General features: G+C 35.3%; 16 protein-coding genes across 17 annotated transcripts; 5 read left to right on the top strand and 11 right to left on the bottom strand.

Annotated features, from left to right (window-relative positions):
* Positions 1–3,767: 3,767 nt before the first annotated feature.
* OCT59_024590 (uncharacterized protein) lies at positions 3,768–4,085 on the bottom strand (the record flags this gene model as incomplete). Its single annotated transcript, XM_066132640.1, has 1 exon — positions 3,768–4,085. The coding sequence occupies one exon, from the start codon at positions 4,083–4,085 to the stop codon at positions 3,768–3,770; it is 318 nt and encodes a 105-aa protein (XP_065991546.1).
* A 406-nt stretch (positions 4,086–4,491) lies between these two features.
* On the top strand, positions 4,492–4,851 carry OCT59_024589 (uncharacterized protein; the record flags this gene model as incomplete). Its single annotated transcript, XM_066132632.1, has 1 exon — positions 4,492–4,851. The coding sequence occupies one exon, from the start codon at positions 4,492–4,494 to the stop codon at positions 4,849–4,851; it is 360 nt and encodes a 119-aa protein (XP_065991545.1).
* Positions 4,852–5,679: 828 nt separating this feature from the next.
* Positions 5,680–6,216, bottom strand: OCT59_024588 (uncharacterized protein; the record flags this gene model as incomplete). The annotated part of the gene is made up of 1 exon (XM_066132625.1): positions 5,680–6,216. The coding sequence occupies one exon, from the start codon at positions 6,214–6,216 to the stop codon at positions 5,680–5,682; it is 537 nt and encodes a 178-aa protein (XP_065991544.1).
* A 1,335-nt stretch (positions 6,217–7,551) lies between these two features.
* Positions 7,552–9,009, bottom strand: OCT59_024587 (uncharacterized protein; the record flags this gene model as incomplete). Its single annotated transcript, XM_066132610.1, has 5 exons — positions 7,552–7,721; positions 7,869–8,403; positions 8,534–8,742; positions 8,932–8,944; positions 9,007–9,009. The coding sequence occupies 5 exons, from the start codon at positions 9,007–9,009 to the stop codon at positions 7,552–7,554; spliced, it is 930 nt and encodes a 309-aa protein (XP_065991543.1).
* A 144-nt stretch (positions 9,010–9,153) lies between these two features.
* On the top strand, positions 9,154–9,624 carry OCT59_024586 (uncharacterized protein; the record flags this gene model as incomplete). The annotated part of the gene is made up of 1 exon (XM_066132601.1): positions 9,154–9,624. The coding sequence occupies one exon, from the start codon at positions 9,154–9,156 to the stop codon at positions 9,622–9,624; it is 471 nt and encodes a 156-aa protein (XP_065991542.1).
* A 134-nt stretch (positions 9,625–9,758) lies between these two features.
* OCT59_024585 (uncharacterized protein) lies at positions 9,759–10,313 on the bottom strand (the record flags this gene model as incomplete). The annotated part of the gene is made up of 1 exon (XM_066132596.1): positions 9,759–10,313. The coding sequence occupies one exon, from the start codon at positions 10,311–10,313 to the stop codon at positions 9,759–9,761; it is 555 nt and encodes a 184-aa protein (XP_065991541.1).
* A 100-nt stretch (positions 10,314–10,413) lies between these two features.
* OCT59_024584 (uncharacterized protein) lies at positions 10,414–10,794 on the bottom strand (the record flags this gene model as incomplete). Its single annotated transcript, XM_066132586.1, has 1 exon — positions 10,414–10,794. The coding sequence occupies one exon, from the start codon at positions 10,792–10,794 to the stop codon at positions 10,414–10,416; it is 381 nt and encodes a 126-aa protein (XP_065991540.1).
* Positions 10,795–10,837: 43 nt separating this feature from the next.
* Positions 10,838–11,864, bottom strand: OCT59_024583 (uncharacterized protein; the record flags this gene model as incomplete). The annotated part of the gene is made up of 3 exons (XM_066132579.1): positions 10,838–11,264; positions 11,333–11,528; positions 11,714–11,864. 3 exons carry the CDS (start codon positions 11,862–11,864, stop codon positions 10,838–10,840), a joined length of 774 nt encoding a protein of 257 aa, XP_065991539.1.
* Positions 11,865–13,166: 1,302 nt separating this feature from the next.
* Positions 13,167–14,208, bottom strand: OCT59_024582 (uncharacterized protein; the record flags this gene model as incomplete). The annotated part of the gene is made up of 2 exons (XM_066132570.1): positions 13,167–13,913; positions 13,993–14,208. 2 exons carry the CDS (start codon positions 14,206–14,208, stop codon positions 13,167–13,169), a joined length of 963 nt encoding a protein of 320 aa, XP_065991538.1.
* A 697-nt stretch (positions 14,209–14,905) lies between these two features.
* OCT59_024581 (uncharacterized protein) lies at positions 14,906–16,294 on the bottom strand (the record flags this gene model as incomplete). 2 transcript variants are annotated; one of them, XM_066132559.1, is made up of 2 exons in its annotated part: positions 15,543–15,568; positions 15,643–16,294. In XM_066132559.1, the coding sequence occupies 2 exons, from the start codon at positions 16,292–16,294 to the stop codon at positions 15,543–15,545; spliced, it is 678 nt and encodes a 225-aa protein (XP_065991537.1). The 2 variants fall into 2 exon arrangements, with proteins under 2 accessions (XP_025164901.2, XP_065991537.1); XM_025322955.2 differs by having other exon boundaries at positions 14,906–16,294.
* Positions 16,295–17,238: 944 nt separating this feature from the next.
* On the top strand, positions 17,239–18,222 carry OCT59_024580 (uncharacterized protein; the record flags this gene model as incomplete). Its single annotated transcript, XM_025329697.1, has 4 exons — positions 17,239–17,319; positions 17,388–17,543; positions 17,607–17,819; positions 17,896–18,222. 4 exons carry the CDS (start codon positions 17,239–17,241, stop codon positions 18,220–18,222), a joined length of 777 nt encoding a protein of 258 aa, XP_025164900.1.
* Positions 18,223–18,775: 553 nt separating this feature from the next.
* Positions 18,776–20,754, top strand: OCT59_024579 (uncharacterized protein; the record flags this gene model as incomplete). The annotated part of the gene is made up of 11 exons (XM_066132547.1): positions 18,776–18,778; positions 18,850–18,909; positions 19,055–19,086; positions 19,164–19,260; positions 19,399–19,466; positions 19,651–19,717; positions 20,013–20,018; positions 20,096–20,235; positions 20,397–20,411; positions 20,476–20,574; positions 20,715–20,754. The coding sequence occupies 11 exons, from the start codon at positions 18,776–18,778 to the stop codon at positions 20,752–20,754; spliced, it is 627 nt and encodes a 208-aa protein (XP_065991536.1).
* Positions 20,755–21,301: 547 nt separating this feature from the next.
* Positions 21,302–21,853, top strand: OCT59_024578 (uncharacterized protein; the record flags this gene model as incomplete). Its single annotated transcript, XM_025332954.2, has 1 exon — positions 21,302–21,853. One exon carries the CDS (start codon positions 21,302–21,304, stop codon positions 21,851–21,853), a length of 552 nt encoding a protein of 183 aa, XP_025164898.2.
* Positions 21,854–22,697: 844 nt separating this feature from the next.
* Positions 22,698–23,990, bottom strand: OCT59_024577 (uncharacterized protein; the record flags this gene model as incomplete). The annotated part of the gene is made up of 4 exons (XM_066132532.1): positions 22,698–22,765; positions 22,833–22,842; positions 23,747–23,900; positions 23,977–23,990. 4 exons carry the CDS (start codon positions 23,988–23,990, stop codon positions 22,698–22,700), a joined length of 246 nt encoding a protein of 81 aa, XP_065991535.1.
* Positions 23,991–24,804: 814 nt separating this feature from the next.
* OCT59_024576 (uncharacterized protein) lies at positions 24,805–25,317 on the bottom strand (the record flags this gene model as incomplete). Its single annotated transcript, XM_066132528.1, has 1 exon — positions 24,805–25,317. The coding sequence occupies one exon, from the start codon at positions 25,315–25,317 to the stop codon at positions 24,805–24,807; it is 513 nt and encodes a 170-aa protein (XP_065991534.1).
* Positions 25,318–26,230: 913 nt separating this feature from the next.
* OCT59_024575 (uncharacterized protein) lies at positions 26,231–26,521 on the bottom strand (the record flags this gene model as incomplete). The annotated part of the gene is made up of 1 exon (XM_066132525.1): positions 26,231–26,521. The coding sequence occupies one exon, from the start codon at positions 26,519–26,521 to the stop codon at positions 26,231–26,233; it is 291 nt and encodes a 96-aa protein (XP_065991533.1).
* Positions 26,522–26,541: the final 20 nt, after the last annotated feature.

Raw genomic sequence — 26,541 nt, 5'->3', positions numbered from 1 at the left:
TATAATATAACGTTTAACAAAGTATAGTACATAAATCCATATATATGTTGTACCTCAGATCGATTTTTGCCTCAGCTGACAGCTGACATATCTTAAATTAATAAAATCGTCACCTGACACATCTCATTTGAATTGTATAAATTTAGTCTACTATAAATAAACCACAATTTTAATTCCTATTAAATATACAATGTAAATATTTATTTGAAAAAATTTGCATTATAAATATATTTTTAAATGAAGATTTCAAAAGTAAGCATGAATCCAATTGATCTAAAATTTTTGGATTGAATATTTGAAAATACAGCAAATAAGTTTTATTAATAATTAAATGTACATTAGATTAGAAAATTTAATGTTTAATTATAATCAATTTTTTATTGTAAAGTGAGATGTGCCAGGTAACAATTTTAATTTGAGATGTGTTAACTATACTTCTTCGCTAATTAATTATGTCATATTTCGGTGAACAGACTAATTCACTATTCATATGGGCTGATCCTTGGAATCTAATTTTTTACACAAAAATAATTTTATTAAAGCAAATATAAATTATCATTTATATAAGAATAATAAATTTATACCAGATAATGCAAAAAAAACTAATTAATTATATAATTTTTAATTTTTTTTTAATATAAGATATCATTAAAATTTAAAAGATCAAATATAACTCTCATGACAAAATCATTGATAATTCTTCGTAGAAATAAGCTATACAAATAAATTTACATTCATTTGAAAGAAAAAATCGAGATCTATCTAATGAATCTAAAATCAAGTGAATCGAATCACTAGTTGTTCAGTAATCACGTTCAGTATATTATTGAATTTTATCTAAATTTGATCATTAATTACTTCACATATAGTGATTCAATTTGAATGATTTGCTCCCTAAGGTGATGCCAACTTTTATCTTTAAAATAAATTTAAAATAATTCGTTTAATATATGTAGATGTTTAGGAATCATCAATTATATTATTAATATAAAATTTTATAAATTTGATAAAATCTGATATAAAAAAATTTATTAAATACCTGTAGATGCAAGTTACATGAATGAAATTATATTCATTTGAAAGAGAAAATTGAGGTCTATCTAATAAGCCTAAAATTGAATGAATTGAATCACTGGATTGTGAATAATTACGTCTAATATATTTATTTTCAATTTTTAAATTTGATTTGACTTTGATCGTTAATTACACCTCATCCAGTGATCCAATTTTCCTGATCGTTGACTCTTACGATAGAGCAAATTCTCAACTTTCAAATAAATATAAAATGATGATGTTAGCATATCTCCAGGAATAATAATGCACGATTTTGTCACCTGTATAAAGTCTGATCTGAAAATTTTATTTCTTACCAAAAAATGCTTTCATAAGAAAATCCCAAATTCTTTTACTTTATTTAAAAGATTTTATTTGCCATTTAAGGATTTTAGTAGAATAAATCTAATAAAATAATTTTAAAAGATAAAAAACAAATATATAATTAGTTATTTTGAAAAAAAAATATCTTATTATTCATTTTACAACTATTTTACATCATAATTATTTTTTATTTGCATGTATTTTTTACAAAGAAAAAACAATAAATTAAAGTTAAAAATTATGAAAAACTATGTCTTATCTATGTATATAAAATATTAAGTTTTTTCTTTTACTTACCACTTAAAAATAACTGCTATATTTGCTTATAAACTTTTTTGTCATATTTAATAAAAGTGAATAGAAAAATGATGGAAAAGTTATGGGAGTGATGGGGAAAAAGAAGTGGTTATTACCGTTATTTTTGAATATTGATTAAAAAAATTTTTTTTATTTTTTATTAAATCTGAGTCACGTAAATATGTAACACATATTTAATTTAGATTTGTGTAATGTTAATCTTACTAAAATATTAAATTTTTATAAAAATCTTAATTTAGACTAATTCCAAAAATCGGCACATATGTTATTATAAAATTACTATAAATTAATTACGTCTGTTAAAATACATAACATTTGTCAAAATAAATTTAATTAGTATTTTGTCATTTTGACGAAAAGTATAGCATTAACTATCAGCTAAGGCAAGAATAAAGCTCTAAATGGTTCACATTTGTCCAGGTTAAGGAGTAACCTAGTACCAGACTAAAAAAAATTGCTTCATTTCAGCCCGATCTGAATTATGTTAAAAAGATAATTCAGGACTGAATCAGACCAGTTTATATTTAATTTAGTCTGGTTCAGTCCTATAATAAAAAATTTGAAATTTTAATTGGCTATTATAATATCACATGATCAAAATTAAAATTTTTACCAAAATTATAACTGTATTCTAATTTCATAATTTTGGCTCTATAGCAATCTACCTGACATGTATAGCTTCAATTTAAGTTTATATTTGCTTTGTATAATATATATACTATATAAGAAAATTATGCGTCTTTAACTCTTTATGAATTAATATTACACAAAATAAATATAGGCTTAAAATAAAACTATACATATCAGAAAGATTATTATCAAGTCAGAATTATAGAATTAGAATACAGATAAATTTTTGGTAAATTTTCAGTTCAGTCTAGTTTTAACCTGTTTAATTCAGCCCAAGTTAGATTTATAATTCTGGATCAAACTGAACCAAACTAAATATTTCAGTCTGAGTTAAAGTATCAATCCAGACTAGACCAATCTTAATTTTCAGTTTGGACTGCCAGATAGAATCAATCTGAGGCACAATATATATAGATAACTCTTTTTGTAATGAATTTTTTTTATAATGAACTTTTTTATAAATATAATGAAGATTTTTATAAGATAATTTTTACCATAAGGGATAATTTGATATTCATTTTACATGAAATTTCTCTTCAAATATAGTAATTTCACACATTATTTATATTTTTATTATAATAATAGATAGATATTCATGCTTCATATTTCGTTCTTTTTGTTTTATTTTACATATTTCCTTATATGAAAATGCAAAAGGTAAACCTAAAAAAAATTTTGACGAAGTTGAAAACCTTAAAAGTCAAAATGAAATTCCTAAAAAAAATAAAAGTTTTTTACTGCTACACAAAAAAAAGAAGTCTGTTTAAAAAAAATAGTAAGTAGATAGATTAAGTAGACATCACTATATATATAGTGATGTCTACTTAATCTATCTACTTACACTATAGTGATGCCTACTTATAGATATTGATCCCTACTTACTTATTTTTACATGTCTATGCCCTTTCTAATGCTTTATTGCTATCCATCTGTTTTCACTGGTCTGTGACTGTTTGGTTGCTTTATAGATATTTGCTTGATTTTATTGTTCTGCTATCTTTTTACTGCCTTGTAACTATTTGCTTGTTTTCATTGCTCTGTAGCCTTTTTGTGGCCAAAATGCTTGGCCGGCCTTGATTGCTAAAAATCATGTTGTGATCGGGTGGCGCAGTAAATTTGCTAATCAGATTTTGGCCGGCATTATGCTATATTTTTGACCTAATCTTTAGGGCGGAATATCTTGGCTTCCTGTGATTGGATTCGTGCGGTTTTAAGCTCGTTCTGATGAGGGCGTTGAGAGCTTTCCAATGATGCTAAGATCGCATGAATCGGATGCCTGGATGCTGAGATATTGCATCCTGAAATTTATGCAAAAAAAATATGGAATAGTGCTGGCCGAAATTAACGAAATTCTACTGCGCCTACTGCGTTAATCATGTGATCCAGTTCCTCGCCAGTTCCAGGCACTTCCCCGTCACTTTCTCGCAACCTTCTTGCAACTTTCAAGGGATATTCAGGATTCGATCTGGTGTATCAGTTGGTCGGAGATTTGGAGATGCCCATTTCGATTGTTTCGGATGAGCACAAAGTGCCGAATTTGCAATCCATCTATTTGCCGAAGACATTTCACAATCCATTTCCTCACTTTTTGATTGCCAGGAATGAAGCACGAAGTGCCGAATTGGTGACCTAGATGTGCAATCCTGCCTTCCATAACCCTTTTGATTGCCGAGGATGAGGCACGAAGTGCAAGGTGTTTCATGCCCATTCTTGCAATCCCGCCCTTTATATGCCCTTTCTGATTGCTGTGTGAGGCTCATGCGAAGTGTCGAATTGGTTCAGGCTATATCGCTTTCATATCTTTTTTCGTGTATTCTCCTGAACCTTTCTGCCTTTCCAGTCTCTTTCCTGCCTATCGGTGGTAGGCCACTCAAGTGAAATTTCTCTTTTCTTTCCTATATATAATTCTGCTTGAGTGGGTTACCATAAACTTGCTTGTTTTCGCCTTCTAGCTCTTGTTCCTGTATAGTTTCTACTCTGGGATACTTTGGAGTACTACTACATCGATTACTTTTAGGCATTATTATATTGATTACTTTGGGGTACTACTACTGACCCAGTATTTTGCCCGCGCTATAAGCATATTCGCTCAAAATTATATAGAATTTTTATTTTGAACTTTGCTAGTTTCTCTGTTATTTTATACTGCTTTCTTGCATATACACCATGCTTCTTGCGCAAAAAAATGCTGGGCCTAGCCCATTTATTTGTTCTGAACTGCTTGAATTAATTTTTAGTAATCTCAAGATTAAGGATATACTATATTCCTGTCTTATTGTGAATCATCAATGGAATTCTGAAGCATTTCGAGTTATTTTAAAGCAAAAAGAAAGGGAATTTCGTGAAGATCTTGATTTTATCAAATATCGGCTAGACTGTAGTGAACAAGAAATAACCCATATTTATACAGTTCTCTATACTCCGCGTTATGATTGGATTACAGCAGGAGAAGAAATTGCAAATGTTCATGCAGTAATCAAATCCCATATAAATAATCTTACAAGTATTCTTCCCCTGTCTTATTAAGTCTTCTGTCTTACGAAACAAATTTCATGTACAATGGCAAAATCTTTATAAACAAACGAAAAAATTGTTAAAAGATATCGATCTACTTGATAATATCAATAATACATAAAAAGAGCGAATATATAGACAAGATTGTTGAGCTATATTGTCAAGTACTCTTAGCCGAAATTGCCACTTCCTGCTAAGAATATTGGCGATATTTATTTTTTTACTTATGCAATAGTAGTAGCCAAGTTTAATTTTACTTTCAAACTTGCACCTGGATTTGCATATATCCAGATCGATTCTTCTGACCAAACTAGTCTAGAGCTAATGATCACTACCGCAAATTTCTGTATGTGATATTCTATTGTACCTATAAAATGCAAGATGATATTAACACTAAAGCTTTGGCATATGCCCAAAAGCGTGAAGGAAGATGCTTAGCTAAAGTTAGTTCTAATACATATTTATGGGCATGTAAAAAAGGCCATCAATGGGAGGCGCCATATAAAAATATGAAACAGAATTATAGATGGTGCAATATTTGTCCTAATATACCAGAAAGAACGTGCCGGTATATATTTGAGGATTTATTACATAAAAAATTTCCACCCCGAAAGCCTAAATTCTTGGAGGGATTACATCTAGATGGATACAATGAAGAGTTAGGCTTGGCCTTTGAATATAGTGGCAATCAACATTACCAAATCGTCCCTTTTTTTCACCCACAAGGTCAGATGAATCTAGACGCACAAATCTGGCGTGATTGGAAAAAGAAAGCGTTATGCTATCGGGAAGGAGTAATCCTTATTACAATCCCTTACTGTGTAGTAGACTTAGAAACTTTTATAAGGAGCGCCTTGTACGCATTCGGTTATCTCCCAATATCCACCTAGGAGGTAACATGGGCTCTTCCTTAATATGCATCAATTGTTCTCTCACGAAAGGGCGTTGGGGTCCTGATTCATCTAAATAATATAAAATAGGCATTGGAGGATTCTTTCCAACAACAATTTTCCGAATCTTATGCAGGCTGGGAGACCATATCGGATCTGTTATTCTGCGTCGTTCGAAAGGATCGTTTTCCCACTCTCCAGGAGCGAGCAAAAATTGGATAGTAGTACCCTTTGGTAGTTGTGGTTCATCAACACCTATTGGGCGATTATATTTTACTGATGGTTTGGAATATATCTGCTCAAGTTTTGTGGCGTCATTAGGACTCATCCCAATCAATCGAGTTGGGCTATCATTCATATTATCAACAATTTTTCTTGCAAACCGCTCACATTCTCTACAGCGCTTACCAGTAGGCAGGAGAAACTCTATTGAATACTGATTTTTAAAAACTCTTAATTCGAATAATCCAGCATAACGGTCGACCATAGCCAAGCTTGTATGCCTGAAACGTGCTATAATTCTTCGGATCTCAACGCCATGTTCATCCATTAATAAAGTTACGTATCCCATAAACTCAGTGCCCTTATCACATTGCAATTTTCGAGGCCAGTTGAGAGGCTTATCGGGATTATTATATATACTCTTAAATGCTTCCGCAACTTCCTCACTGCTCTTTGATGTTAAAAAAATGAAATCTTTATATCTAGTCGCGCAGTCTATAACCAATAGTACATAGTAATATATTGGACCATCATCTAGTAAATTTGTATCCACATCTTCATCATATGGTATTTCGATTAAATCACATTGGTGCACAGTATTTGGCTTTGTGATTTTAGAGTAACTGGCATAAGGTATATGCTTTGGCGAAGGACGAAAAATTTGATACATTGCTTGGCCCTCAAGCCATTTTTTTATATCAATAAATGGAAAGCTGTAGCCGGCTTTTTTACAAGCATCCCATAATCCCTTAACATTTTGATAAAGACCTTCAGGACGATAATATATTTTTTGCAAAGCAAGATGCTGGTCTAAATCATGAGCTTTTTGAGGATCGATATAAATAACTGGTTCCCCCATTCCAATTTTTTATAATTACGAAAAAAAGTTAGTATCTATGAAGTTAGATTCTACTCATTAGCTGAGGCACTCTTTTTCTTGCGCTTCTGCCTAGCCTCTATCTCCTTTTGTAAGTTCAGTGGAGTGTCAAACCTTAGGCGGATTGCAAGAGGATCATCTTCTGGCCTAGTGAGATCAAATACAACAAACTCGCCTTTTCGAAGGTAACTATTAATAACCATAGATGCACCCTTTACATCATCAATATATCGTCCAACAATCTTAGACACGTCTTGGATACTGCTACCAGAGTTAAATAATACTAAATGAGTCGAGTTTTCACGTTTGAATGTATCGACTTTATGATACTTTTGCGTAATATATATACATGAAATATTTCGGTGACGCCCATTCCCAAAAAACTGACCAATACGATTTTGTATATGATCTGGAGCGAGGCACAGATCCTCAAAAATAAATAATTTACTTCTTTCGGGTGAGAATGTTCTTGTACTAGGAATTCTTTCGGGTGGAATATAACTGAAACTAATATTCTCATAGTAAGGTGCTCTTGGGTCTTTCGAAATCATATTATATATGTATCTCACATATGCCCACTTTGGTTCATCAGGATGATACCCACAAACAATTAGATCATCACATTTGATGTAGCGAGACCCACCTTTCTTCCCTCTTTGCACATATTCATCCTTATTACCGAAGAAAAGATTCGCAAGTAAATTAGTCTTACCTGAACCACTTCTACCCCATGACCAACATGCTGAAAGGCCATGTCATTGCTGGATGTCCAATATTTCGGGATGATTCATGTTTAGTGACCTCATCCATATCCAAAAGACGAAGTTTCATAGGAGGCAGTCCTGTCTTTTGGTTCTTCTGTATATCGGATTGGGAAAGCATAACTCTGATTTCTATTTAAGGGTATTTTATAGTTCGAAATATTTTTTTCTTCATTGTAAGAAGAATTTCTACGAGAGAATACACACCATAAAATGCATATGATTAGTAATACTATTACGAAGATGATTGCATACTGAAAAAGAAGGAATTAGTTTCACCTGCTTCTGGTCCAGTAATAGAGTGCAAGTGGGGTAATGCTAAAGTAGTATTGGAGATATCAGTTACTTTGATTACCTGCAGAGTCTCAAAAGAATCGGGACTGGTTTTTTTTTCAAAACTGGCTAAGTGTTTTTTTATATGAGTATTGGCCTCATGAAGGAGGGAATCTTTCTCTGATAATGCCTTTTCTAGGCGAGCATTGGCATCTTGAAGGTGGTGGTCTTTTTCTAATATTACTTTTTGCAACACCTCCAATATATCTTCCTTAGCAAGTTTTTTATCAAGTTCCATTACTTTATCTTTGAGCCCGAACTTACAGACAATACTTCTTAAATTATCATGAAGCCAATCTGGTAACTTTGGCATTTCTACCGGCTTTTCTATCACTCCTCCCATTACATCCAAATCATAATATGTACGCTCTAGATCTATGTCCTCCAACTTACCTTCCAATTCACGTATTTTAACTTCAAGAGAAAGAATCTGGACCTTGTCAGGCGGACGAAGTTTTCTGGGCCAAAGTTGCTGCTCTCTCTAGTATTTTAATATTGGATTTGAGCGATTTGATTTCAGCAGAATATTTGGCTTTGAGCTCAGTATTAGCTGTATTCAGCCGACTAAACTTATTGTTAAAGCCCGAACAGATACGATTAAAATCCTTCACTCGCTCTAAATATATGTCCTGCAGGTCTTTATAATCATTAGCAATATCAGAAGCAGTTTTGATGTTACCGCGCAATGCTTTCTCAAGTTCTGATTCGCGGATGCTACCAAGCCGATTACCTGAGGAGGTGTGTTTACTTAGTGGACCCTCAACCACCCCTCTATTTTCGATATCTCTTAAAGTATGTACAGTTGGGCATATTTTTTCGGCTTAATCATTAGTATACTAAAAAAATATGAGCAAAATTTTGAGACTGCGCAGTAAGCACTTTATTTTTTATGGATACTAGCATATTACCAATATTAGCATAGTACTGATACTACCATATAACTGATACTAATACTACCGATACTATCGATACTACTATATTATCGACACTAGCATAGTACTGATACTACCATATAACTGATACTAATATTATCAATACTACCGATATTAGCATAGTACTGATACTATTGTATTACTGATATTACCATAGTATCAATATTTTTTGTGGATTTTTTATTTATAGTGAAAAAAAAATCTTTAGAGATTAGTTACTAATATGATTACACCCCCGCTTAAAACACATATTAGTTCCAGGGCTAGATACTTATCCTCCGCTGCATTACAAAGATATCATGCAATATCGTGATATGAAGTCTAAACCTTTAGCTCAGCTAAGTAAAAAATATAATATATCGAATAGTCGCTTATATCAAATTTGGAGAGGACAAGAGTTTAATAGGATTCAATGGAATGATTTAGCAGTCACATCAAGTATGAATGTTATAAATAAACAGAATGAAGAGCACCAAGCTGAAAGAGATTTTCAAAATAAATTTAATACTGCCTTTACAGCACTGGAAAACAAGATACACGATGCTGAAATTAGCAAATCTACTGATCCGGTTTCAGAAGAAAGTGCAGGTAGTAAGGCAAAAAAGACTGGAGGAAAGAAACGATCCCAAGGGGGTCAATCAATACCTGGAACAAAAAAAGAAATTATTTCGCCTACTGACTCCTCTGAAGATGTCTTGGATTTGTATAAGAGAACTGATAATACTTTAGAAAAAATTAAAGCATCAGGTCGTCCTCTTATTTCCAAATAATTATTCGTCCTATTCAATCTGACTGCGCGAACTATTATAGTATTCTATGATTTCCAAATTCGATTGAATGCTAGAAAATAATGCCTTTTCGAGCTCTTTCATACGAATTGCCATATCTTCATAACTCATACAATTTATGCATTTTTTTTTAAGTTCTTCTCACCAGTTAGACTAGAAGAATCGGTAGATACTTGGTCCTGATCTTTTTTTGGCAGATCCTTGACTACCGGAGCCTTGCTAAAGGTTGGGATAATATATGCCTTTCCATGTAACTTTATGCGAAACTGATTTTTATTCGGCTCGGGGACGCCTTGAACCTTCCGAATGTTTGACATACCAAAAAATAGCATTGGTTCTGTTTCACCATTATCAATACGAACAAAATTTCCAATAATGGTGACCGTCTTATCTTCTTTATCCTTCAAAGTAACTGGCACGTCTGTATACCATCCTAATGAATCGGTGATATGCTTAGAATTGCCCTTTATGGCAAAATTAGATGGTTTATCAGCCTTCCATCCAAGCACCTTAATTGCTGGGTCATTTATACCACCGAACTCACTGCCGGGATCTAAAAAAGATTCAGAAATAGTTAAGTCATTTATATTAGCATTCAGATATTGTAAAGATGACAACCACTCATCTGATTCTTTCGATTCCTCCTCCCGAGCCTTTCGAGACAAGCACATTTTTCGTATCAGTGGTGAGAGCTTAGACAATAGCTGATCGTACGTTTCAGGTTGGCTAGATTCTAGGGGTGAGATTGCATTAGTATCACTGGCCAACTTATCATTTACCTGTTTTTTTTTCCGGTGCATAATACCACCTATTTTCTACTTTGTCATAACCATCTTCCTCATTATCTGAATCTGGAGGCGTATATTGGGGCTGTGTAGATGGAAGTTGAGGATAGTAACATTGAGTAAAATTGGATTTAGCTACAGGATTTAACCTTGGGCAATTGTTTTTCTTATGCCCTTCCTGTCCGCAATTACTGCAATAAAAAGGCTTTCGAGATTGATCATTAAGTGATATCCTACCAAACTTAGATGTCATTTGACCAATTTCATCTATTTTTGACTCTAATCTATCGATTCTAGATGATTGCAACTTTTCTGGCTTTTTGCGGTGGAGGGGAGGTGGCCCATAAGCTTTTGCGACCACTCTCATTATTTCTTCCCTAGTAAGTGTATCGGGGAAAGGATTAGCACTTTCATATGTATCGAAGCTGTTCCATATTTTTAGGAGGAACTGGTGGAGGTATCTTTTTAGTTTGCTGGGCCATTTGTGATTGGAAATCGGCTTTTTGTTTTTCTAATAAAGACTGGTATTCAGTTTTTTGCTGTGCTAATGCATTCTGGATTGCTTTTTGCATATCTTCTAAAGATATTCCATGCTGTTGTGAGGCTGAAACAGGTGAAGGTTCATATATTTGCCGAGATGTTCGATTAGATACTAGTGGATCAGATATTCTATCTCTTTTATGTCTAGCTATTCGGCGTAATTCTATCTCATAAAGCTTTTTAGCTAATTCATCTAATGGCAAATGTTCACCAATATCTTCAGCTTTTTCAAGCCATAAAAGTGGTAAAGCATCTAAGAACTTTCTACGTAATTCTTCAGGTCTATAGTTGGCTCGTCTACCTATTCGTAATATTTTTCTATATAATTCATCTATAGTCATGTCTCCCTTCTGATTGTTCCATACATCAAATCCCGAAGTTCCTCTTCTACTGTAGGAAAATGAGTTTTTAGCCACCATACGGCTTGACCAAATCGAATACCAGCTACAACTACTGTAGTTCCATTACCAGCATTCGGTAAATTAACAGGAAGATTAGTAGGACGACCTCCTGCTATGCGCCAGTCCTCGTCCCATGGACCTTCTACAGCTCTTAATTTTACTATTGCATTTCCAGGTTGTCAGAGTGCCTCATTTAATCCATCAGCACCGATCTGAATAGCTGTACGCCCGTTTACAGCTACCAAATTGGCTTGTCCTGTACCATCAGTCAGATTAGTTAATTCCCAATTTGTCTTTGTAGTAATCTCTTCATCAAACCATTCTAAGGCGTTCTTCCTCTCATACATGCTCTTAAATGTCCTAGTGCCTGAGCTCTTCCATTGCCCCCTGCACCTGCTGGATCTATTCCCCGATTTTGCAAGTCTAGTCTAAGTTGCGCAAGAAAGTCTGGGATACTATCATCCCAGTCAAAATATGGATGAGGTATTCCTGCCATGTTTACTTGATTAGGTGGATTATTCTGAAGCGCCAAAATTTGTCCTTGCAAATTTAAATTATTCTGTCGCTCTGCTTGGGTCTTATTTTTCCATTTCTCATATCACTCATAGAGCCTGTCACGATTAAATTCTAACAGACCTATATCCTTTCTACTGCGCTGTAAGTGATGGGCATTTCGCTGATACAGCAATTGTAAGGCAAATTTTTCCTGTAGCAATATACCAATACGGGTTCGCTTTCCTGTTATATTGTCTAACATTCTATTTACTTGATTTTGAGCATTGATCCGCAACTGATAAAGGTCAGCAATAACCATTTGTTCCACTCCTTCAGCATTTTGCCTTCGTATAATTTCATTATCACGCTCAGCCTCTGCATCATATCGCCTTCGTTGCTCACGGACTAAATCCTGATGCCAATTATTCTCTTTTCAGCGAATCTGCCTTGTCGCCCTTTTTATTTGATCAGCTAAGATTTCTCTACCTATTGTTGTATTATTCAGATAACCATCTATAGCATTTGCTAGCTCCGTGATGGTAGCCATTTCTAAGTTAATATTAGGATTATACAAGTCTGGAGAATTTCCTCGTTCTGGCGAATTTTTTCGTGATGAGATGGTTCTGATCCGGCATCGCAATTTCTCTACCTGCTCCTCAGAATCTACTAACAGACTCTCTATACTAGAAATATGTTTTTCATTATCACGAATATCCTTCTTAGCTTGATATAGTTGCTTTTTTAGGCTGGAAATTTCGGATTTTAGCTCTACTATCTCCTCTTTCGAAGCATTCTCAAGACGTTCTATCTCACCATTAAGAGTTTGGATTTCTTGTTCACAACGGACACATTCACGTACCAGCTCCCTGATCTGCTTTTCATTTTGGCAGTTACTATCAACTTCTGCTTGCAATTCACTACAAAGATGGTAGTTCTCCTCCTCCAGTTCAGCTTTATATTCTTCACATGTTCTTCTCTGCCTTGGATGGGACCTCCGAAATGCCATTCTTTTTTGTGATTATAAAAGAGAATGGGAGAACCTTTGATTTATATTGATCCTCAGAAAGCGCATAATCTTAACCGGGATCTGGGTTAAGGACTAATCTGAAAAATTTGGCAGGTGATACATTTTCATGTATAGCGCCTTTGACCAATTTTACTAGGCGATCATGTATACAGATTATTTAGCGTAAAAAATAAAGAATAAGTTATACATTGCACCTTTGGCTAAATAATATTAATTTTCAGTTAATAGCAATAGTCTATAATTAAGATATTTCCCAGAATCAGTCAGTTAAGCCAGTTAAACAATCATGATTTTTGTTCCATCTTTCAATCTTAATATGGGCTGATTAAAATGGTTTATAGATGGTAGTAAGTTATTTTGTTTTACATACCAAGATGAGATAAAAATTTCGCCTGTATCACTTTTGCAATTCGATAACTGATAAGAAGTTAGTGGAATCATTTCTTGCTTGGCAGGTGAAATATAAGCTGGCTCAAAATTTGGAGCACTAGGCGTGATATAGTTGCATTGTATTTTATTTCTTGCTATGGCCAATCTATCAGATAATTGGCGCCTCTTATGCTTTGAATAGCTTATATAATCATAAAGTTGATCTTGCGGAACATGATAAGGTCTATACAATCCAGCAATAGAATACCATATATCCAAGTTTACAGTGCAACGAATTCCTCTACTAGGCATATTAAGAAACTTCTTTTCCTTAAGAGTATTATCATTTCTAACCGCCTCCCAAACTCGTTTTGCAAAAGTTTCAGGTTGCTTTTTATAGTTCCTATAAGCTCTTTGGATAATCCGAGCACTTCCATCTGGGGTTTTAGCTTTGGAGCATTCATTATCCCAATGGTATTTCATCAAGTCCTCGGATTTAATCTCATATCCATATCTGCACCATCCACTGAAATATGTTTTTTTTGGTTTTATATCGGTAATCTTTACCAATTTCCAGCAATCAAAACAAATAGCCATATTACTCTTATTGATTCTGGGCCGATGATAGTCAGAATCAACCATCTTACCATTGTCCTGCAAACAAGCAATGTAGGTGATATACACTAAATCTCTGATTGGCTAATAATTCTTGTAATCGAATTCTGACACTTACGGCCCATGCAATTAGAGACTGACCTGGTTTCACAACTGATAATGTATCATACTCCCACTCTATTCCGATTATTTTTTTGAGGTCAGTACTACAACAGTATTTTACAATATATGCGCTAACATATTTCATATCATATCCAGGACGATTATTAATAGGTTTAGGCACAATCTTATTAAACCACTCATCTAAAATAATATTAGAAGATAATCTGGACATATTTCTTGTTCGAACGAATTATAACGATTTATAGCAATTTATTGATTTATAGCGTTTTTAGCAACTTTTTAGTATCTTATACTAATGGATAACATGTTTCAAATTTGCCGGTTAAGCAGTTTTAATGATTTATAGCGGTTTTATCGATTTGTAGCCAATTTAGAGAGACTAAACTCAAATTCATCTTTCGGGCTAAGCTAATCTTATATTTACATGCGTCTTCGGCTAAATCAGTTTGTGGCATGATGTACTGTATATCGTATCACATGACATCTCTACCAGTTCCCTCAATAGTTCTAGGGTTTCGATAAATCACGAGATGGTTGGCCGTAATCAGATTTCAGATTTTTTCTTTAGCCGGATAGCCTGAAAAATGATTACGAATAAAATGCACATGTTCGAGATGATCGGCTAATTTAGTCATATGGATTCTTATTCGAAATCTTATTGGGGAGAAGTGTGACATTAATGTCACAGCTAAACCAATGAAATCTGGCAAAGTTTTGGAACAGAGTTATGGGTTATGACAATTTATATGCTGAAATGAAAACCAGAAACTTTATGATTTTTGCTCTGAGAGCCGTGACATTAGTGTCACACTACTTTACAAATAAAAAATCAAAAATGGCCGTAGCCAGTCCTAAAAGGACCCTTTATTATCAAGAGTTGCACAAAATACATGTAGCAGTAGTACTATTTATTCGTTTAATCTAGCAATAAGAAAATCGACATCATCTGGGGATAGATTTAAGATTGTAGTAGCATTAAAAGACTTTAACCGTTCTATTGCTTCTATACCACCAACATTACTAAAAAGCCTGAAAACCTTTTTACCCCTTTCCTTTCTTTTTCGAAGGTTAGTCTCGGTAAGCTTATCTTGTACAGAAATCTGATTCATGATTCTATCGTTAACTTTAGCATTAGATGCATCCTCATTACAAGTTTTTCTAAAATGATCGAATAACTGCTTAGTGGCTTGGCCAAAAATATAATAGCATCGAAGCAAATCATGAGTGGTTCTTCGAAGATTGTCTTCAGCAGTACCAATCTTATTATATAAATCGAGAAAATCAAGCGAGTTTACGTCCATCTCAAAGACACTCGACTGCAAAGTGATGAGGGGATCTCGAGAGAGACCATCTTCTAGGGACTCAGGAGAAGTCAACTCCATAATTAGTTTTTTCAATGTAGGGGAATCATTTCGATCAATCTGCTTCCTGGTCTGCTTCGCTTTTTTATTTGAATCTTTTTCAGAAGCAAACTCGCTAGAACGTTTTTTCTGTGCAGTACTTGAACTCTGCTCTGTTGGAGTTTCCAAATCATCAATTTCCATATTAGCCGATGCGCATATAGGACACAACTTTCGTGGATTATCGATACAGTTGTAATGGACAATATGCTTGCAGGTTAAATATACGAGCGGTTTCGAAGGACCTTGAGGTTGAGGGGCGATTCGAAGAAAGCCTGCCGTTGAGGCGCTTCGCAGAGGAGGGAGGGACGAAGAAAGGTCTTCAGAACATTTAGCGCATCTCAAAGCACTTTTGACTTGCTGAGTTGCTGTACCCTCGACCCCTCCCATCCATATAGGTGGTGAAGATAGGGTAAACGTTCTCATTGAGTTGGATAAAGGTGAAATTCCACTTGATTGAGAGGTCACTCTGGGATCGGGTATTGGCGGATTGGAAATGATATTAAGGCCATCAGCTTGATCTAAGATGTCCACACTCTTTCCACAGTTGGGGGCTGGACATGCGCTTGGAGTGCCAAGGAAAAGTTTTTTTTCGATACAAAGTCTGTGAAAAATATGTCCGCAGGTGAGGTATGAGAACGCCTTGAGAGGGGACATTAAAATGTCATTGCCACATTCGGAGCATGAACCTAGTTCTGGGAAATCAATATCTCTAACAGTTTTATCTTCGAGACTTTTGAGGATATTATATCCAAGGTTTCTAAGATTAACAAGAGAGGGTCTCTCAGATTCCGGAATACTGCTCTTTTCTCTACTTTGCGTGTTGCCGATTGGGCCAATATTGATTTCATCAACAGTGGTCGCTTCCGTATTAACAGAGCTATCTTGGTTCTCCATACCTACCCACTTATAACTCTCGGTGGTCAGAAAAAATAGCTATCTTGATGGCTAAAGCTAAAGACGGGTTTTTATAGCATTTGTAAATTTCGTCATTCGTTAATCCCCCTGCAAATCGATAAAAATGACTTCATGATTAGCATAGATATCCCCCCAATCTCATATGCGAAATAAGGATTGCTTGAAGAAATGCCTATATCCGAATATTGTTTATTGATATGATAATAGTGTGGCCGGAGACATGACGCAAAAATAAAGTCAAAAAAAATAATAATGAGAATATATATGCCAATCTTACGTCGTACAGCCCCTATTCTCCGGCAAGAATTTTCCCGATATCTTCTGCGCATTTCAGGTGATCGGGTTTAAAATACCGCAGTCTCTTTTGGATAAGCCACCCACGTGATTCGAAAAAAAGAAACGTAGTAATAAACTTATAGGACAATCGAGTACCAAATATGCGAAATTCTCTTAGGCGGTCACCGGAGAGATAATAGGACTCATCATTGGTGAGGTTTTTCTTTCGTACCTTCCATCACGATAATAATAGCCTCTATCACATTCACCATATTCTTTATATCCACCGTATCCATTATATCCATCATCATCTGAATCGTCTGCAACAACAAAGCATCTAACCTTGAATGATGTACACTGAATCATTCGGTGTCAACGTGCTGTCATGCAGATTTTTGATGATGGCTCTGCTCGAGAATTTTCATCCTTAGTTGATGGAAGGTTTGTAACTGTCACGCTAGATGCTTAGATATTATTGGGAGTACGTCGGTCAGCCAATATCACGTGACTGTGGAACGGTAATGATGTAAGAAGTTCTGGAAAATTCGCCCTATAAAGGAAACGTATGTAGTATTTTTTTTTTTTTTTTTTTTTGTTTTCTGCGTTTCTCTTGCTTCCTGTACCGTGGAACAATTTATCAAATAATAATGAGCGTCACGACTGAAGGCTCAGAAGAAATCTCCGTTTCAGTTACTCGAGAGACCAGACAGGCCTCTAAAATTAATCAAGTATTTAAGTGTTGCTTAAGACTGTTTTAAAATAGCAAAGAAGTGTGGCTAACGACTATATACAATAGATCTGCACGAAAATTGACAAAATCTTAACGCAAAAACAAAACCAAACCCTTGTCAAGTTTACCCTTCCCGAGCTAGATGAATGTAATGAATATGTACAGCAGGCGGTATTTGATAGATACCACGCTGAAATGATTGGGAAGGACTTGTTCATCAAAGTAAGTTTTATTTCAAGCTACATACTGTATCATTGATTTGAATCTGACCACTTTCTATATTAGATTGATGGAGGGCATAAAACACGAATTCAATTCAAATTAAATAGTTCAGCCGATACACATAATCCAAATTGGTTCGTAACACAAGGTACAGATTGTAAGATGATGGAAAATAAATATAAATCAGATGTTGGTATCTGGTTTAATTGGCCAACTCATGCACAATTATCTAAACCATACGTTAACGCATGTCCGCCACCGGATGTGTATATTGAGGTAATTTATCAAATTCTTACATAAAAAAATTTGAATTGCAAATTGGTTTTGCTCATCAGATCTAAATACTTGACAGGTTTTTTATAATCGCGACCCCGATCGTGGATTCGCGTTTGAAAAACTTACTGTGATTCAACAAAATCTTCTTGCGATAGAATTTATTGGAATCGCATTGCCGGATACTCTAGGTCCTGTCCGCCAGAATCCGAATCCTGGAGTAGCATCGGTCCCTGCTACTCCTCTAAATCCTCCAAATGTCAGACCTTCTCGCGCACCATATTTTGTTTACTGGAATGGTACCAATACGGTTTATTATAAAATAGACTGGAATGAACACTTGGTATTATTATGTGGATGGACAATGGAACTAAATATTGTACTTGATACGATTTCTAGACCATAACCCCATGTAGTTATTATGGTGCCAATCATGATTATGAAAATTTAAAATAATTATATTTTTTTCATAAATACTGTTGTAGATGAATGAATAGATAATAGATTATACATTGCAAGTTATACAAAATAAAAATTCTATTACATATGCGTGCTTGTAAATTCTGCAGAATGAACGATCCCCATCATTTAATATTACTATTTTATAACAGTTATAACGAACTTGCATTCTGACATTTCATCCCTTGCAATTCTTATCCCCAAATCACGAAATGATGATTGACGAAAAAAATACCTATATTCGGATAATGTTTTAGAGGATGTGATTCGCACAAATCGGGATCAATAAGACAATAATTACATCACCACATTGCGACTGCGCATTTTCACGATCGCGAACTTGAGTTTATTGCTTGAAGTGTTGCAGGTAAGACAATATTCCAACTTATCTTGAGAATAGAACTTCGCTAATTCAGGGTCATAAGGGAGCTGATTCCCATTTTCGCAGTACCATGAGCCATGTAATCCATAATTCCCATGTTTTCCATTGCAAATAGGACATGGTGAGCTCCATGGCTGAAGTGATGCAAAATTATAATTATCAATCCCCCTAAAACTATTTCGGAATTTCAAGTATGTGAAATGCTCTAAGACGGATTTGATAATTAATTCTGGATCAGGTCTGGCTTCGAAGGTGATGGGCCCTTTTTCTGGCTTTGAATTTATAACTTCCGATTCATGTACTTCTGATAGTTGCCATGGCTCATTTCCAGTTTCTTTTTTATATCTTTTGTATAATTTGGAACGAATCTTATCTGTCAAAATACTTGGTAACCCAGTTAATTTGGCATGCCAATCCAGATAATTGGCGGTTAGTATTTTAACAGACTCAGTCATTTTCCTTTTTATATGACTGCAAAGAATTTAAATCCCTTTTTTCTCATATAGACCTATTCATTCGAAAAAAAGATTAAAATTCCCAGACTATTGTAAAGCAATGAGACTACACAACTATCTCAATTTCACGCTGTTCACATTTAATAAAGTAAGATCCTGCTTTATACCTACCTTCTATTTCTTCATCATCATGACCTAATTTGCATAATGGGCAGATATAGTCCCCTGATGTCTCATCAGTAATCCCATAATAATCAAAATTTTCACTACTACATTCTCTATATAGATTAGAATATTGATCCAATATCTTGTTGCGAAAATAAGAATGATCGGGCTTAGATTGGGATGCAGATGGTACATTTGCTTGAGACATGTCTGATGAAATCATTTCCGATGGAGCATTTGGCTGAGAGAATGCTGGTACTTCAGCTGGCAGACCACGTGTGCGTGAGCAATTGTTCACGCCGATCAATTTTTGAGATTTGGTTAGTTCATCAGTATAAAGATTTATTATATTCTGGATTTGTGCATCAGTTAGTCCAGAGATTGCATCAGCACTAGATGTAACCACTCCAATTTTATCTATTCCTATTCCTTTAAACAAGGTATAGATGTTTTTAGCCTTTTGTGTCATCTTACGCAAATACTCTCTCTTTTTACCGGGAAGATACAGCTCCATTTCATCATAAATCTGCGTTCTTGCCATTTGATCGCTAATATCATTTTCGGATCTAAGGGTTACAATCTTTTTTTCATATTCCTCACTATAGTAATACCATCGTAATTTTTCTTTCCGACCGGTCTTTTCAGCCTTGTCAAATAAATGAGCTAAATGAAGTACAGAACCTGGAGTTAGGTCAGCATTGACTGGGACATCTGGAATATGTTTGCTAGATATAGAATTCGGTAAGGATGTGGAATTATGGCATTTAATAAATTCAAGTAGTTCGCGTATTAAATCTTGTTCTACTTTCTGATTATAGGGAATTTTTTGGGGTGGAGTGTCCTGCTTGTTTCCAAAAGACTCACAGGGTATCGCTGACTCTGCAGATGATTCCTTTGGAATCGATTCTTCAACTACCTGTTCTGGGGGAGTTACAAGTCCAGTGCTAGTCGTAGAGAGGTCTGTTATACAACTGGTGTTAATTGCTGGTGATGACTCCTGGACAATCAATTCGCTCTGAAGCTTTTTTTCCCGCTTCCTCTGCCTGATCTCATCGCTAACCTTTCTCCTATACTCCTCATCCAATAAATCATCCGTCTCTTTATCCTCCAATGACTTAGTTTCTGTACAAATAGGTTTGCATGCATTAGAATTAAATGTACTATCAGATGTATTTGATGGCTTTGCCATCTTTTCTAGTTTACCCAGGCGAACAACATTGTTGGGATTCTCGACAGAGCTGGCATTGGCCGATGATTGTTTGATTTCCTTGATATCATCATCCATTTTGGCAATAAGGTTGGTCTTTTCTTTATCTCTCTGCTCTAGTCTCGTGAACCTAGCTTCACGTTCTTCCAAAGCGCACCTTAACTTTGCATTCTCAGCCTTGACCTCTGCATTCTCATCCATAACCTTGATATATTTGGCCTTAACCTCAGCATTCTCGGCCTCAAGCTCAATAATGCGTTGTCTCAATGAATCAAGTTCGGATGACATGATAATATTTTAATGTTCTATAATGCTAGTATTCAAAATCGGAAAATATTTAAGCTGATCGTGAACAATTGTTCACGCTGATCTCTTTTGCCAAGAAAAAAAATATTAATAGGGGTTTATGACAATCATACAAGTAGGCACGATCCCTTACCCTGAGTGCCTTCAGCTGGGATCAATTTATTCGTTGTCTCTCTCTTTCGAGGTGACGATAGATTTTTTTGGCATGTTTGGAACAATAGCCCGTATAAGATAATGTAGGTTTATCACATATTCTGCATGGAGATTTTAGCATATTATTTGCACCCGATTTCCAGTGGAGCGAACATCCTGCCAAGCGGGTGCAGACTCGGCCACAAGTACTCCCATCCTTTCTAATATGTGGGCAGGTAAGACGATCCATTTATTATATTCTTTCTTCACTTCCATTATAAAATCCGATTTCAAATTATGGAAAAATCCGAATTGAACTTCGGTGGAAAAAGTATAACATAAACGAAAAATATATACCACACCATACTACTTCATTTCTATGGACAAGCAAAAAACAGTATTCAATATTTTAACAGACCGATGGATCGACCCAAATGGAAAGCTATTTCAGAAGTTGATTCGAGAAGGCTATAAATATGTGGATAGGCTTTCCGATTACCTAGAAGATATTGGGACTTTGTATGTTGGCGAATTCGAATTGGACCCCTTAGCCGACTTCTACCACCCAGCTCTAATTCCACCCTTATCTATCTTAGCGAGTAGATCGGATATTTGTAAAAGGGTTCCTATTAGTGTAGAATCTGCTGTTATGGGAGGAATGAGTCTATTTACTCTAGAAAAAAATAAACGATCTTCGCTCCAGAATCTAATCCAAATGAACTATTCCATTAATAACTTGACCACGTTAATAGGAATAACTTGGGAGCAAGAAGAGATGAAAACTTGGAGGAACGACGTGCTTATGAAATTCCTCCATCACCCGGATTTAGCCCCTTCAAAGCACAAACCAGGTGCTTTATACGATGCATTCACCAAGACTATTGTTTTAGGGTCAGAACATATATTGGCTCTAGCGCGAGCATTATGCTAAGGATTATGATATAATAAATTGTTTATAGCCCCTCGACTCCACTCGAGTGACTATATATTTTTTCGCTTATCAAATACCTGCAAAATTCAATTTTTTTTTTATTAATACATGCAAAAATAAATACAAGATCGGGACTTAGCCCGTGATACATGACGTCTATCTAATATACATGATTATTTTTTCTTAATTATCTCTTCTACACGGTGCTTCTTAGTTGCGGGTTCCTCACTACCTACTGCTCTATCCTTTAATAATCCTACGATCACTTCTAAAACCCTCTTCACATTCTTACGCAATTCTGTATCATCTTTGAGAGCGTCTTCTGTAAGTGAAATTCGATACTCGGTCCTGCTCGTACTATAGATACCTTCAGTGCTGTGAAGAATGAAGTACCAGTCAGTTCCAGTACTGACTATACCATAGACGTAGTCGTAGTCGGGATCGAATGCATCATCCACCTTTCTTTTTTTTTGTTGATATTTATATTCAAATCGAGGGAAATAGAGAAGTAAGTTAGCAATAGCCCATGATCATCCTATAGCGAGCGAGCTAGTAGAATCTGTTATACTTACATCGCAAGCACTTCGGCATTGTAGTAAGTTTTGGCAGATACCTATAGTTGCTTGATTCTGTTTGCCTTCGGTTATGCAAATTATTTCCTCCAGCATCTCGCTGATAATTTTTTTGATGGCATAGTCGACACGGCCTGTGTTTTCTTCACCAATTATATTTGCCTGAGGTGTGATTACCAAGTCGCTGAGAATACTTACAGCCGTATGTAAGATCGTTGAAATATACTCGCACCGCATAGCTTCGTTACTATCTACAACTGGACCCATATTTTTTATTCTACGAAGGATGTCGTCAATACATAGCTTAAATTCGGGGCGCTTTCGTTGATAGTGTGGATGGCTATATTATGATATGTGAGCTCGAAATATATAAAAAAAAAGAACTCCTTTAATCTGATATTACTTACGTGGTATGAACTGTGGAATGCGAGTTATATCCCCGCTAACAATCCCATATTTCTCCAACACCTCACTCAACTCTTTCTTAGTCTTGTACGAGGAGAACGACCTCAACTTTTTATCTTTACACTCCTTAGCAAATTCCACAAGCTTTACAGCTGGTCCTCCCTTCATGCCATAATCTCTGAACCTCTGTTCGGTCATTTTGAGGAAGGCACGACCATCAATCTCTTCTTCTTCTAAAATTTGATAGCCGTCTCGCTAAGACCTAAGTCATGTCCCTGCAAAAATTCTATAAGCTTGACCGTGTCATATTTTTTAATTTCGTCCGCCAACGAGACCGTCTCATTTCCAGCAACAGTAGTAGAGGTGGAAGCTGGAGTATAAGGTGTACTGGTTTCAGAAGACATAGTGTTACGTTTTTATAGTGATAATAGGCTCGGACAAAAAAATAGTGTTACGTTCGGAGTGAGATAAAATTTTATATCTGTTCGGGAAAGGGAATACTGGGCGTTAATATAGGTTTTTATGTAGCACAGGAATTGCATCATTACACGTGACCCGCTTCTCATATACAGTACATTCGATAAGATAATAATACTTTATTTATGAAATAAAATAGTTGCCGGTAGCCGGCCTACAATACATAAAAACTATTACATAGCATGATAAAAAATACTAATTATTTCAGAAAATGGACAGCGCAAGCGAATCTCCTGTAGGGATCGCGCGAAGTTTGCTTTCTGATTCGCTAGAGTCCAATATCCGAGGGAGGCTTTTTTTCCAACTCCACCTGGGGGTATATGATGATGTTAATAGGTTTTAAGCCGGCTATTTTACCTTCTTCTAGAGGAAAAGGCGATGCAGAGTCTTCCCCCCAAGGAAAAGCATTGAGAAATTTTTTTTTGCGGGTCCATCATACCCCTTGTCTTTTTTCAGGTTTATCGCTATTCACAGTATTGATTAGAACATTATTTTCTTGAAAGAAATCTTTCCTATATAGTTCGATGTTTATTTCTTCTAAATCTGGCCGGTCAGTTTTGATCTTAGCTTCCAGGTCACTAACGGTCAAATCCCTATCAATTATTACATTAAAAATATCTTTGTTGGCCTCACTACGAACGAAGCAAGTGAAGGTGCTAGGCTTCTTACTTTCCTAAATTCATGGTCCAATGTGAGAACTTTTCGCTTGCATGTATACAAAACTTTTAGCATATACATACCTTATTTTGTGACATTTTACGGATATTATTTTTGCGGAAAGTTGGCTGAACTTCCACATACTCCTACATGCTTTATATCTTGCTGGAAAAAGAGCGCCAAGCCGAAGTTAAGGAGATAAGAATAGTGATTAGCATTGTCGTATGATGCCAAGAGTTCTATGAAGGCACATGCAAATAGAATTCTCATACCTTTTCACATGTAGATCTACCGGAAAGACATAGTTGGTTTTACGCCTGGCGATCTCGAAATTGCGTGTCCCTCAGCCTTTCATAACATATGCTTTTGTCGTCACTATTTACTTTTAGAGTTGGTCCTGTGTTGCTTGTAGACATTCTTTCACATTTTCTCATGATTGTATTTGGGGAAAAAATAAAGAATAAAGGTTAATATGTTTTTCGAATATATGCAAAAATTATTATGTCGTACAGGCCCTGTCCGGTGATCGGCTATTATATCATTACGCAGAAATCTGTGCTAAGTCTTCCGAGCTAATGATCAGCACATAGATCTTCAAATATAACTACTGTATCATTGCTCCGGACTGTTGATCTAGCCAACCCTGGATCGGAATACCACTGCAAATTATCTCGCATACTTAGGTCTAAAAGGCTCTGAAGGCTCTGAGCTAAAATCTGTCTACTAGCAACATTGTTATGTGTAAGATGATTTCTAACCACCCCAATGAGATCAGGAGGCGTTATAGTATCCACAAAATTCTCGATATTGATATTTGGACTAAGCGAGAAACCAGCTGATCTACGGCTTCTTTACTAATTTTATAACACCCCTCAAATTAAGATATTTTAAATTAAGACATGATCTGGCAATTTCTTCAATAGTTATATTGCTAATTTTACAAAAGCTAAGGTCAAGATGCTGGAGCCTTGGGCAAGAGCGAATAACATTACAAATTGATATTTCAGAAAATTCTGTGCGATTAGAGATATTTAGATATTCTAATCTATGGCATGAATTTGCAATTGCAGATAAACCTATATCATTTTCTGATTTAAATCTTAAACGTAAAGCAGATATATTAAGATACTCCAAATTTGGATATGATTTCGCTATTAGCTTTAGAGTTTTACCAATACAGTCCGTACTTCCTTCGAAATCTAAATGAATTATATTTTGGAAAGTATGTACAATGCCTTTGATTTTTTTATTTGAAAGTGGGTAATGTGATATTTTAAGATGAGTTAATTTTGAGCTATAGATTGGTTTTCGCCCTCCCCATGAGTGGTATACCACACCATGTACTAATTTCATAAATTTTTCCAGTCGAGATTTATCCTCTACTTCATTTCCCTTTAGCTCAATGCGTCTTCATAGAATAGGGCACCGCATCTGTACCACAATCGGGATACAAATAGAGCGGGATATAGTGACTTATCTATTGCTAAGAAATATAGAATTCGCTCTAATAGTTCCGGTAAATTAAAAATGCTTGAATGCGCCATAAATATTCTATTTTATATGTTGTATCTTTAAACGAAAAAATAAAGTTAGCCGAATCTAGTTTGCTGGTAGATCACTGCTCTGACTGAGCCTTTTCATTATCTCATCTAACGCAAGTATTTCTAACCCATCCAAAAGAACTTTAAATGTATTTTCAGACGATATTCCTTTGAGGAATAGCTATTTGAGCCGTTCTTCATGATAGCCCACACTTTTGTTGTACTCTTTTAGTTTCGAATAAAAGTCTTTTACCGTATCGTTGCTTTGAACCAATGATCCAGTCTGAAAATCAAAAAGAGTCTTTCTTTTAGACCATTCAAAGTCTACCTCCTTTACCCATATATCATTTATACTGCGAAAATTTTTTAGATCCTGGTTTGAAAGATCCTTTATAATAAATGGTATTAACTTTGGCGGAAGACATTCTAGCAAATTAACTATATGCATTTTTTATATATGGTTAGATTATTTCAGTCAAAAAAATAAGGTTATTGTCGCACAATCTGGCCGAAGGCGCTGTGCATGGCTCAGCAAATTCTTCTGAGCTGGTGATCACTCTGGACTGGCTGGCTTAGAATAATCATCTTTTAGCGCAAACTCTAGCTCCCGTGCCAATCTATCCAATGTTAATTTAAGACCAATTATATAGGCTTCTTGACGAAATTCAGGCGCAACTCCTGCCCCATTTTGGCAGGATCTCGAATAATATATTAATTACATAATTTTAGAAACCAACTAACATTGAATCTATTTCTGCTATCTGTCCCTTGAAAGGGTTATAATCATCATTTTTAAGCTGAGGTACCAGGCTTGGTGTATTTTCAGAATCAGATATGGGCTCCTTCTTCGATTTTGGATCACCCAAAGCGTAATTTTTTCCTGCATCAAGACGGTTAATTTTATGTCTTAATGCGATTTCTGAAAGATTGTCGTATGTCAAGTGTGATTGGACCGGCATGAACCATCGGGTGCGTTTAGCTCCTATTTTTCTTAAGAAGCTCTGGGGTAATCTCATCTTCGTCCTGATTAGTTTTT

Source organism: Rhizophagus irregularis, chromosome 5, assembly GCF_026210795.1.
Source record: "Rhizophagus irregularis chromosome 5, complete sequence".
Lineage (NCBI taxonomy): Eukaryota > Fungi > Glomeromycota > Glomeromycetes > Glomerales > Glomeraceae > Rhizophagus > Rhizophagus irregularis.
The sequence above is the reverse complement of the archived record's forward strand: the minus strand, read 5'-3'. Positions and strand labels throughout refer to the sequence as shown.